Genomic DNA, 12,430 nt, shown 5'->3' with positions numbered 1-12,430 from the left:
CTGTGTCTTCTGCTAGACTGTTTTATTCTCTGCTGTTTCCCCACTTCCCAATGCCGAGAACAACAACTGGCATATAGGAATCACTCAGTGTGTATTTGCTGAAGGAATGGGAAGATAAGGGATCACTGCCAGAAATAACACAGGACCCTGAGGCTCATGATTCCGGAGGGAGTGACTCGTACCTGCCTCCCCTCTCTGCCACCTCCGGTTTACTCTGGAGAGTGCAGGTAACTAATCGAGTGTAACCAGGTCTGATGACTGAAACTGCAGAAAACATCTAAACACGACAAGGGCTTTAATTTCTTCATTCTGAATTTACAATCCTATTCTGGACTTCCCTGGTAGTACGGTGGATAAGAACCTGTCTGCCAATGCAGGGGACATGAGTTTGATCCCTGGTCTGGGAAGATCTCACATGCTGCACAGCAACTAAGCCCAGAAGCCACAACTCTGAAGCCCGTGCATTTAGAGCCTGTGCTCTGAAGTAAGAGAAGCCACCGCAATGAGAAGCCCACGCACTACAGTGAACAGTAGCCCCCAGTCACCTTAACTAGAGAAAGCCTGCACTTAGCTTTCTGCAAAGACCCTGTGCAACTAAAATAAAGCAATAAAATCCTATTCTACAGAAGCAAATGATCATCATAGGAAAACATGTAGGTGAAAGCGTTGGCCACTCACTCGTGTCCAACTCTTTGCAACTCCATGGACTGTAGCCCTCCGGGTTCCTGTTTATGGCATACTCCAGGCAAGAACACTGGAGTGGGTTGCCATTTCCCTCTCCAGGGGATCTTTCCAACCCAGGGATCGAATCTGGTCTCCCCCTACCATTTCTATCAATACACCAACTAGTCCCTTGGAAAGAAAGAATTCATAATATAAATTCCTAAGGTAAATTTCAAAAACTAATCGTAGTCTGAAGTCTTACCTAATTGGTTGTGAAAGTCCACATACTGGTAATATTCTACAAACTTGTTTTTATTGAAAAAGTTTTTGTAGACGTGCCGTGCCCCAAACAGCCAAATATCACTGTCGTCGGTGATGGTTCCGGAAGTCTGGTCGGTCAGATCCAGGATGGCGCACTGAGCCTCTGCTTCCATGGGAGCCTCGATGTAGGGGATGCCGAAGAGGCGGAGCAGTTCCTGAAGAGTGAGACACTCCATGAGCCCTGCGGAGGAGCGGTACCTGGCCTCCCCCCGGAAATGGAGGCCGTCCCCCGGAAGTGGGAGCCATGCCCTAAAAGTGGAGGCCGTGCCCCGGGAGTGGAGGCCGTCACCCGGAAGTGGAAGCCATCCCCTGGAAGTGAGGGCCGTGCCCCAGAGGTGGGGGCCGTCACCCGGAAGTGGGAGCCATGCCCTTAAAGTGGAGGCCCTGCCTAAACGTGTCATTCCGTGCACGTTCCCTCGGGAGGTCTGATTCAGTAGAGGCATGGCAGGTATTTTTCAAGGAGGCCCCGGCTGTTCACCCACCTGGCTTTCCAAGAACATCTGCCCCGTCACAGTAGCAGCCACCCGCTCTTGCTGCTGTTTTTGAGCTTTCAGTGTATTCTGCTGGGTTAAGAGGTTGCTCTCCAGAGCTTCCAGCTCATCCTGTAAAATAATTTCATTTGTAGACAATTACACTAATAACCCAGTTAAGTTCACTGGTTCTAAAAAAGTCTGCATTTAGTCTAAAGTTACCAATAAGCTGTTTCTCCTTACGAAGCTTTCCACTTGGGTTTCTGAGCAAGTCTGTAAAACCTTTAGAGTTCCCCCACTACCTCACACGGGGAACGGGCACTATCCCAGCCAGCAACCTAGCGAGAAAGGAGCCGTCAGGAGGAGCAAGAAGATGAATATGAGCAGCTAGTGAGGATTCAACCTGCAATTCATGGGAAACTCGAACGCTACTTAACTTGGCTTCCTTAGCAATGAGTGAAAGCGCGACATCACGTTATTACCAGATCAATGTCTTGCCACTCATGGAGCGAATCCTCTGCATCTTTCTTAGTCTCTCCGTGTTTTTCAGTAGCCACGGCCTCACTCTCAGAAATCTCTCTTGGGAGGCCCTCGGAGTCACCAGTGGCTTCTTCCTTCTCAGTTCCTGTCGGTTCCTCCTCACTTTGTCCAGAGGGAGGTCTAGAAGCTTCCTGTAACTCAGCTTGAAGTTCATCACTGCTATTTATACTCTGCACTTCAATGAAACTTCCTGTATCAAAATAATGTGGTCATTTTGTCTACAAGTGAAGTATTAAAGTTATCCTGAAATCAAGAGCTTTACAAAAGAATCCTGAAAAGTGTTTTACCCTAAAAAGGAAAGACCTAAAAGTAACAGAAAACACATAACATGACCATAGTATATTATTATTAAATAGATTTAGTAATAAGTGTCTGTAACTTCAAAATAAGCCTCTTCAACTAGATATACTGGCACTGTCTTTGAAATTAGGAACTGAGATTTCAATACTTAGACATCTGCTTTATACAAAAATGTTCTCTAAGTTAACTAATATTGCTTTAAAATTAAAAAAGAACTATCAGGGTATGTACACAATTATGGAGGTTGTTGAAAACGTTTTTAAGCTGTTTCACTATGAACACAGCAAAGAAAAAAGCTGTGACTTAGAAAAAGAGCCCTGGAGAAAGACGGGAGAAACAGCTGTTTGTCTTCCACGTCCCTTCCCTCTCTCAATATTTCTTCTTCTCTTTAAAAAGCATTTATGGATTAATTCCCTTCCTCCACTTTAGGTGGAGGAGGCTGGGTCTGAGGACATACTCAAGACAGAGGGCCTGAGGCTCTCAGGGCTGGGGGATGGGGCCTGGGGCCAAGGAGACAGCTGTCCTCCAAGGAGGCGGCCAGGGAGACCAGGAGGCGGTTATGGAGAATGAGCCAATACGTAAATACACTGAAGACAGGGGAAGGTCCTTCACTGTCAGCCAGGGAGATTACAAAGAGGTCAGAGCGTGGAGTGAGAGCTGTGACGCTGGAGAGGAAGTACAGACATGAGTGTGAGTTCAAAGGCGTTTGCACGGCCCCATGAACAGGTGCGGGGGTTGGGATTCCAGCCCCATCTGATGGCCCCAGAGCTGGAGCTTCCTGGTCTACGCTGCACCAGTCTCCACCCTCTGGTCACCTCTGCAGGGGAGCGGAACCAAGAAGGCGGAGTGTCTCCCACTCAACCTCAGCTGGAACAGTGTGGTCACTCAAGTTTTTGGTCATTCTGCATGTCTGCAGATGACTACAAAGACACCACTGTGAGGACAGATTCTGAGCTAAGAAATAAATTTTAGTGAGTAGGCAATTTCACAAATATGAAATCTGTGAAAAATAAGGTTTGAATGTACATAAATGTGTATAGATATATAATATACATGTGTACATACTAAAAAGCAGAGACATTACTTTGTCAACAAAGGTCCGTCTAGTCAAGGCTATGGTTTTTCCAGTAGTCATGTATGGATGTGAGTTGGACTATAAAGAAAGCTGAGTGCCGAAGAATTGATGCTTTTGAACTATGGTGTTGGAGAAGACTCTTGAGAGTCCCTTGGACCGCAAGGAGATCCAACCAGTCCATCCTAAAGGAGATCTGTCCTGGGTGTTCATTGGAAGGCCTGATGCTGAAGCTGAAACTCCAGTACTTTGGCCACCTGATGCAGAGCTGACTCATTTGAAAAGACCCTGATGCTGGGAAAGATTGAGGGCAGGAAGAGAAGGGGACGACAGAGGATGAGATGGTTGGATGGCATCACCAACTCAATGGACATGGGTCTGGGTGGACTCCAGGAGTTGGTGATGGACAGGGAGGCGGAGAAGGCAATGGCACCCCACTCCAGTACTCTTGCCTGGAAAATCCCATGGATGGGGGAGCCTGGTGGGCTGCAGTCCATGGGGTCGTGAAGAGTCAGACACGACTGAACAACTTAACTGAACTGAACATGTATATAGAGATAGAGAGATATGAAAAACCAATGTGGTAAAATGCCAGTAATGAGGCTCTAGGTGAGGGAAATAGAAGGTTTTGAAGTTTTTCCAACATTTCCAACTTTCTAATTATTTCAAAACAAAAAACTAAAAAATTAAAGGGAAACTCACCTTTACCTTCTCCAACTAGGGCACTTCCTCCCTAACCTAAATACAACAAAAAGAGTAGCTACCAGGAAAGGTCAAGATTGCATTATGAGCTATGTGTCCCCGGCAAAGCCACTTGACCTTTCTGGGTCTCTAGTTCATCAGCTGAACAATGTGGACCTGGACCATGCTCAGGTGTGAAAGCCTGCGTTTCTTTATCTCTTAGGAAAGCGCAAGCACCTACCGTCGGATTCACTGTCTTCGGAGTCTACTTCTGTTGGTTCCATGGACTCTGGCACCGAAATCAAACCCTGGCCTGCAGATCCAACGGACTCATGTTCTTGGATGGTTTTCAAGAAATTCTCATGCTCTGGGGCACTGCTAGGTGCCTCATTTCCTAAGTCACTTACTGTGTCTATAGCGACACTCAGGGTGTTACTCGATTCTTGCAAACTGGCGGTGCCAACGACGTCAGGGGCAGGATTTTTTTCAGGTTCTGTTTCGTCATCACTTGAGAGAACAGAGGTGGCGCGTTTACTCTCGGGTGGAAGAGCCTGCTGTGGCTCGGGCACTCTGGTGTATGTCCCACTCCTTGACACAGAACTTGGACTTGTCGGAGGTGTTGGTATCTGCTCTGGTTCCCCCGGAAGCCCAGGCGCATCCCCGTGTGGCACCACGGTGCTTTCTAAAGGAACCAGATCTTTTCCATCCTGAGCTGTAGACTCAGCACTGGGTTGAAAGGGTTCCTTCAACGCATGCATAGATGGCATCTGTTCTTTTGGAAAGCTAGACTCGCTGCCTTGACAAAAGACAGTCCGCAGTAAAGGAGCTGAGTCTGTCTGCTCTTTTTCATCACTCTTTTTCATCACATGCTCCTCTGTGAGGGTCACACTGGCAGCACGAGGCGCTTCTGTCAACAGCTCTCTGTCTCCATCTCTTACTTCAGGTTCTTCCACAGCTTCCTCATCAGAACTGCTCACCAGCGGTCTTGGTTTTCTCCTGCCTGCTCCCTCTGTCTGCACACCAGCACGCAATTTCAGATCTTCATCGTCGTCATCGAGAGCTCTCTGAATGGCCAAGAGGGTCAGCGGGGACACAGAACCCTCAGGGGCAGGAGCAGGTGGGCTCTTCACATCGCACGGCCTGTGATGCTTGCCCTCCAGCTCGTCTTCTGAGCTACTGCCCAGCAGGGCAGCCTGCATGGCCAGCAAGGTTCGCGGGGAGGGAGGGGAGGCGTCGGGCTCTTTCTTTGGCTTCAGTTTTTCACATGGAGGTGACTTCGTGTCTAAAGCCCCACTATGCTTTTCGCTGCAAGAAGGAAGGGGCTCTGAATCCGCTTCTGTGGCTTTCTTAGCTTGAACACCTTGAGAAAAATTAAAACAGTGTCACTAGGTAGTTCTACAGGGCGACAGCATGCTTCTAGTTAGACGAGTACAAATATACTTGTTCTCATGATGAAGTTATAAATTCTCATTCAACCAGAAACTAGGGATTAATTAATTTTACAGTGGGTTGGTACAGTACTAGTTAATACATTAATGGTTGTATAGATCATCACATTAATAACACTTATAGTTAATAAATTAAGTAGGCCTTCATTCATGTTATCTGCAGGTGGGAGTTTATAGAATTCAGAGACGCGACATACTTTTGGGTTTTAACCATCAAGTAAGTGATGGTGTGTGGTACCTTTTATCAAGATGTAGTGGGAAGTGTCCTCAGAGACCACTCTCCTGGACTCCACCTCCTTCAGAAAGCCTCCTTCATCTTCATACTGCCTTTGGATTTGCCCTGAATGTTGTTGATTCATTTCCTTCTCGACGTTTTCTATGTGTTGGTTTAGATAGTTTTTTTTAAGCAAGCCTTTTAGCTGGTACTGTGAAAAGTCATTGGACTCCTAAAATAAAATAAATAAACAGAATGATTTCATACATTAAATACAGATAGTATTCCCATATTTCCACCCTTTTCCCCAAAGGAGATAACTGAGTTTTTCCATTGGTGCTATTTTTACACTAGAAAAGTAAAATGTGAACAGTAGGGGAAAGCCATAATTGCCTTGTTAAAGAGTAATCTTTCAAACAAAAAGAACTGGGCAAAAGAAAAGAAATCATGAATCCTGTTTATGATTCAGTTATTTACTCAAAAAACATTTATCGAACGTGGGATGCACACCAGGGAGTCTGAAATGTTGACTGTGGCTTAACAGACAGTTTTTTAAATGCAAGTGAACTGCTGGTCCCTGGCCCACAAAAGACACACAATAAATCACTGTAGTCAGTGATTAATAACACTTAACATTTACAGCGCATCTCCTGAGTAAGGCATTCTTCTAAGAGTTTTAACATACATTATCCCATTTTATACTCAATCACCAAGGAGACAGAGTCATTACCTCCATCCTACAAATGAACAACCTGAGAGTTAAACAGTTTAAGTAACCTCTCTAGAACCGTGTGGTTAGTTACATGGCAGATCTGGGTCAAAGCCAGGTTGCTAAGCCTTATACTAGCTTATTACCAAGATTATGATGATCACTCATATCTCACCAACATTACTATTACCAATATGCATTTGCCTAATGTACAGACAGTGCAAAGGTCCAACCTATGTGACTCAGAACTTCCCTCAGCTACCAGGATGACAGATCCAATGGGCTGTGCACCATTCTACCCTGGCCAACCCAGCCCAGAGGCTCCACGTTGGCAGAAAGAGAAGAAATGGAGCAAGGCATTGGGACTGACTCTTTTTCTCCCATCTGATACACTGTTGTTTACATCATCAAAATTCTATTTCCTCAAAGACAAGCCAGAGGTCCTTTCACACTCAAGAAATAGAACGCTTGACTGAGGGCTTCAGAAGGCTTCCCTGGTGGCTCAGGAGTCAAGAAGCCACCTGCCAATGCAGGAGAGACTGGTTTAATCCCTGGTCCAGGAAGATCCCACAGCCTGTGGAACAACTAAGCCCATGCCCCACAACTACTGAGCCCGTGCTCTAGCACCCAGGAGCCCCAACTACTGAGCCTGCTCGCCCTAGAGCCCATGCTCCCAACAAGAGAAGCCACCGCATTGAGAAGCCCATGCACTGCAACAAAGAGTAGTTCTCCACGCACCACAGCTAGAGAAACACCCATGCAAAGCAACAAGACCCAGTGCAGCCAAAAATAAATACATAAAAATTATTTTTTAAAAATGCTTGGTTGATAAACTGAGCACGGATTCATCCCTCCCCAGAGGTGAAAATAAAGTTACTTCTGTCCTTTGTACATTATTTCTGTACACCTTGCCATTTTCCTACATTCATGTGCTTCATGGAAAAGCAGAAAGGAATGATGGGAAAAGAAACAGCTCCTGCCTTTTTCATATTTTTCTTATCAATCTAAGAAACGTTCCAAAGTCTGTAGAAAAAAATAAAGCCCCACATCCATTCATTAGCAATATTACAAAATTTATAGGTAAAGTTAACGGAGAATGATATTAGAAAGAACAGGTTGTAGCAGTAGGAAGGAAAACGAGACTCACTCACCAGCTAAACACAGTGACGATGGTGCAGTGAGACCAGGGAACACACTCAACAGAACCCGATTCCACGCGCTGCCCCACTTCCCATTTCTGCAGCTGCGGAGCCACCATCAGAGGCTCCAAGCTGAGGAATTTACCACTGAATTCCCTGTTACCACCATCCAGAAAGAGGAAAAGGGAAGACGGGAGTGGTTCAATTCCTGGTCCAGGAAGAGGGAAGAGAAAAGAGGAAGAGGGAAGACTACACTTCTAGCCTTCAGAGGAACAGATACCTGGAATTTCAAGTTAGAACAAACTTCTCCACTCTGATCAGGTTCTATATTACTGCAAATATTCTACAATGTATATGATGGATTAAAATAATTTTCATGAACTAACTTAAGGACTGAACTACTGAGCACCTACTATGTGAAAAATACTGAGCTAAGCGCTGAAAATACAGAAGTGCACAAGGTAGGCACATCTGGGAGCTAAGAATCTAAAGAGATACCAAAGGGACCTGTGAGAACACAGAGCAGGAGACAAGACTTGGTCTTGGTGGAAAGTCAAGAGGTCTTCGGTAAGTGTCTGTAAGTGCCAACTTATACAAAATGATGTTTCACAGGATCACAGAGATATGCAAAGACTGTTTACTGAAAACAACAGATCCTGTAATGTTTATCAATATTCTCTTATTTTAACAAAAAATTTTGCTGACACTCTTAACTGTACACATTAATATGCTATTGTATATTTCACCTCTGGCATCGCTTCAAATAATGTTCTTCTCCGCTTAGTAAATTCCTTCATATCAGTCAAGATTTCATGCTTTACTTCAAGGGGCAGGCTGTTGAAATCTTCAGACTCAATGTCAACTGCATGAGGATTCTGAAAGAACTCTTCCTGTAAAGAGTGAAACATAACACCATGACATTTACATTTTATACACTTAACTCTACTCACCATGCCAGACTTTGTGTGTGTGCTTGTATACAGAGTTCTACATAATCTATAGTAGGCTAAATACAGTTATACATATCTGCAACAGGCATTAAAGTGAACGGACAGGTGAGGGAATACATCCATTTACTCATTCAACAGTACATGAACTGAGAACTTCCAGATGTTCAAGCTGGATTTAGAAAAGGCAGAGGAATCAGAGATCAAATTGCCAACATCTGTTGGATTATAGAAAAAGCAAGAGAATTCCAGAAACGTATCTACTTTTGCTTCATTGATGCTAAAGCCTTTGACTGTGTGGATAACAAGGAACTGTGGAAAATTCTTAAAGAGATGGGAGTATCAGACCACCATACCTGCCTCCTGAGAAACCTGTATACAGGTCAAGAAGCATCAGTTAGAACCCTATGTGGAACAACATACTGGTTCAAAATTGGGAAAGGAATATGTCAAGGCTGTATATTGTCGCCCTGTTTATTTAACTTATATGCAGAGTACATCACATGAAAGGCCAGGGTGGATGAAGCACAAGCTGGAATCAAGATTGCTGGGACAAATATCAATAACCTCAGATATGCAGATGATACTACCCTTAAGGCAAAAAGCGAAGAGGAAGTAAAGAGCTTCTTGATGAAGCTGAAAGAATGAAAAACCTGGCTTAAAACTCAACATTCAAAAACTAAGATCATGGCATCTGGTCCCATCACTTCATGGCAAATAGATGGAGAAACAATGGAAACAATGAGAGCCTATTTTCTTGGGCTCCAAAATCACTGCAGATGGTGACTGCAACCATGAAATTAAAAGATGCTTGCTCCTTGGAAGAAAAGCTATGACAAACCTAGACAGAATATTAAAAAGCAGAGATATTACTTTGCCGACAAAGGTCTATCTAGTCAAAGCTATGGTTTTTCCAGTAGTCATGTATGGATCTGAGAGTTGGGCCATAAAGAAGGCTGAGCACCAAGAATTGATGCTTTTGAACTGTGGTGTTGGAGAAGACTCTTGAGAGTCCCTTGGACTGCAAGGAGATCAAACCAGTCAATCCTAAAGGAAATCAATCCAAAATATCCACTGGAGGGATTGATGCTGAGGCTGAAGCTCCAATACTTTGGCCACCTGATGCAAAGAACTGACTCACTGGAAAAGACCCTAATGCTGGGAAAGACTGAAGGTAGGAGAAGAAGGGGACGACAGAGGATGAGATGGGTTGGATGGCATCACTGACTCAATGGACATGAGTTTGAGCAAGCTCTGGGAGATGGTGATGGACAGGGAGGCCTGGTGTGCTGCAGTCCATGGGGTCACAAAGAGTCGGACAGGACTGAGTGAATGAACAACAACATTCATTAATTCAAAAGAAAAAAGAAATACTTACTAGGCATCTCTAATATACCATGTACTGTTCCAGGTGTTTAAAGTACTTTAGAGATCATGCCAGATAAACTTCTATTCTTAGAAGAAGAAAACACACGATAAACAAATAAATGAACAAGATAATGATGAGAAAACAAAGCAAGTTAATCTGATAGAGTTGATTAGAAGAATAGAAAGAGAAAAAAATATTTGATAAATAGGAAAGACTCCACAAAAAACGACCTGTATTCGCCTGACACTATCACAACAATGTTAATCGGCTCTAGCCCAGTGCAAAATAAAAAGTAAAAAAATAGTAATAATGACCTGTGAGCAGAGACATGAAAGACACCAGAAATCTACTCAGGGAAGAGCATCCAAGGCTGAAGGGACAGCAAGTGCAAAGTCCCTGAGGCAGAGATGAGCCTTACGAATTTGAATAATACTTAAAACTGCTTTAGTTAGATACATTTTGTGTTGCTTTTAACCTAGTGGCTCAGTTTGTAAAGAATCTGCCTGCAATTCTTTACCTGGGTTTGATCCCTGGGTTGGGAAGATTCCCTGGAGAAGGAAATGGCAACCCACTCCAGTATTCTTGCCTAGAGAATTCTACGACAAGAGCACAGAGGAGCCAGGAAGGCTACAGTCCATGGGGTCGCAAACAGTCGGACACAACTGTGCAACTTTCACTTTCTAAAACCAAAAGTGAAATTAACCGTGAGAAATTTCACAGACACACAAAAGTATAAAACTCTTCTAAATTGAACTTGATTACTGAAAGTAATTTAAAACTCTTCATTAGTAAAGGAGACAAAATAATAGTTTGCTTTCTTGTATGTATGTGTGCTATGTGTCTGTAGACCAGCAAGCACTTAAAACATGCCAGTCATTTTATTCAGAGCTTCCAGTGTTCTCCCTCAAGAATGATCTCATCACTCCTACAGGGAGGGCATCAAAAACTAAAAAAAAAAAAAAGCACCATGGAGAAGCTAAGTTGCATCTAAGATCTCAAAACTAGTGAGCAATGGAGCCCAGACTTAACTGCAGGTGTCTCTGCCCACAGGGTCCCTGGTCTTCACCAAGTCTGTGCTTTCTTGCTGTGTTAATAAGGCAGTATTTTCATGAGCTGAAGAACCTTGCAATTTTATCAAAAGTCTTCTAACAGACATACTAAAATATTATTATAAACAGACAAGGGAATCAAAGAATGTTACCTGCTATTGTGAGAAACTTGCAGGAAATTTCAAAAACATGTATCCACAGCACAAGTTCAATTTGTAAGCACGCTAGTCATTAGATGATAGAACATGTCCACAGGTTCTCTGACTCTGTTTTCTGGATGAATTCCCCTCCCATCCAGTAGGTGCTGACCTTACCCGGCAGCCAGTGAACTGCACACCGTGGACAGGAGGCTGCACATCCCTTAAGGCTGTCAGAAAGGGCAGCACAGGCCCAGCAGTCACTTCCTCCTGGGCTCCTGCCCTGGGAACCCAGCACCGCTGTGCCCGAGCTCAGGACACACAGGCGGGGTTCTGACGGACTGCCAGCATCAACAGCAGGGCACGCAGGAGAGGAGGCCTGGAGGGACTCCAGTCCCAGCTCCAGCCTGACTGCACCCACACAGGAGACGCTCAAGGGAACTTCCCCCTGCGCTCATCAACCCCCAGATCAGCGAAGAAGATGATAATAAAAGACAGTCGTCACAGCACTAAGTTATACAGCAATAGATAGCTACAGCCTGTGCAGCAACATACATCTTCATAAATGCGTACGTACCCATGCACCCTTGAAACACACACGCATTTCCCAACACACACACAGATACGCAACCATACAGGGTGGGAGGGCACTAACATACAGCAAAATGCTACTAGAAGTTATTCATGGGCGACGTGCTTTCCTTTATTGTTAATGAGCATTAATTATTATATTCATTTACTGGCTGGTTAAAAAAGAAAGATGGCTTATTTTGGATACCTAGATATGCATAATTCCATATATGTTTGTGAGCATGTGTATATTTTATATATGACGCACACATATATATATACACACAACAAATAAGGTACTATCTGTCTTTCTTATCAAGAACATTCATAAGTCCATACTACTCATTAAAAGCATTCATTTTCATGTTATTCATTTCAAATACTAATAATAGAATAAATTCTGCATTCAAAAATTATTTAAATACCTGTAATGCCTGTTTCTGACTCATCCTTTCTTGCCATTCTTTTTCATCCTCCTCTTCTGAACTGAAAGTCAAACACACCATTTATAATACCTATGATTTAATGATGACTCACAAAAATATTTCTTGAGTGCAAGGCACTGCTAGTTACAGAAGCTACAGTGGTGAATAAGATGGCAAGAACTGCGCCATCTTTGGTCTCACCATATGGTAGGGACACCTGTAAGGGAGCGATCATAGCAAGATCTAACATCTTCCACCACCAGCGCAGAGCAGGTTGCCAAAGGGGCAATTAAGAGTCACCTCACTGCAGGAGCTTTCTGAATTCTCTCGCAATTACATTGCTTGGAGAAAAAAGAAGAAACTAGAACATGTTTTA

General features: G+C 43.9%; 1 protein-coding gene across 1 annotated transcript in view; it reads right to left on the bottom strand.

Moving 5' to 3' along the window:
• LOC133258584 (basic immunoglobulin-like variable motif-containing protein) overlaps nucleotides 1–12,430 on the bottom strand; it is a 68,893-nt gene that overhangs the window by 7,276 nt on the left and 49,187 nt on the right. Inside the window, exons 14-20 of the mRNA XM_061435337.1 lie at nucleotides 12,055–12,115; nucleotides 8,304–8,447; nucleotides 5,734–5,941; nucleotides 4,289–5,407; nucleotides 1,937–2,184; nucleotides 1,467–1,586; nucleotides 926–1,139 (exon numbers count right to left, since the gene is read on the bottom strand). Of these exons, the coding sequence (XP_061291321.1) occupies nucleotides 926–1,139; nucleotides 1,467–1,586; nucleotides 1,937–2,184; nucleotides 4,289–5,407; nucleotides 5,734–5,941; nucleotides 8,304–8,447; nucleotides 12,055–12,115 (2,114 nt within the window). The remainder of the gene's footprint in view (nucleotides 1–925; nucleotides 1,140–1,466; nucleotides 1,587–1,936; nucleotides 2,185–4,288; nucleotides 5,408–5,733; nucleotides 5,942–8,303; nucleotides 8,448–12,054; nucleotides 12,116–12,430) is intronic.

This window comes from Bos javanicus, chromosome 12, assembly GCF_032452875.1.
Source record: "Bos javanicus breed banteng chromosome 12, ARS-OSU_banteng_1.0, whole genome shotgun sequence".
In the NCBI taxonomy this organism is placed as follows: domain Eukaryota; kingdom Metazoa; phylum Chordata; class Mammalia; order Artiodactyla; family Bovidae; genus Bos; species Bos javanicus.
The sequence above is the reverse complement of the archived record's forward strand: the minus strand, read 5'-3'. Positions and strand labels throughout refer to the sequence as shown.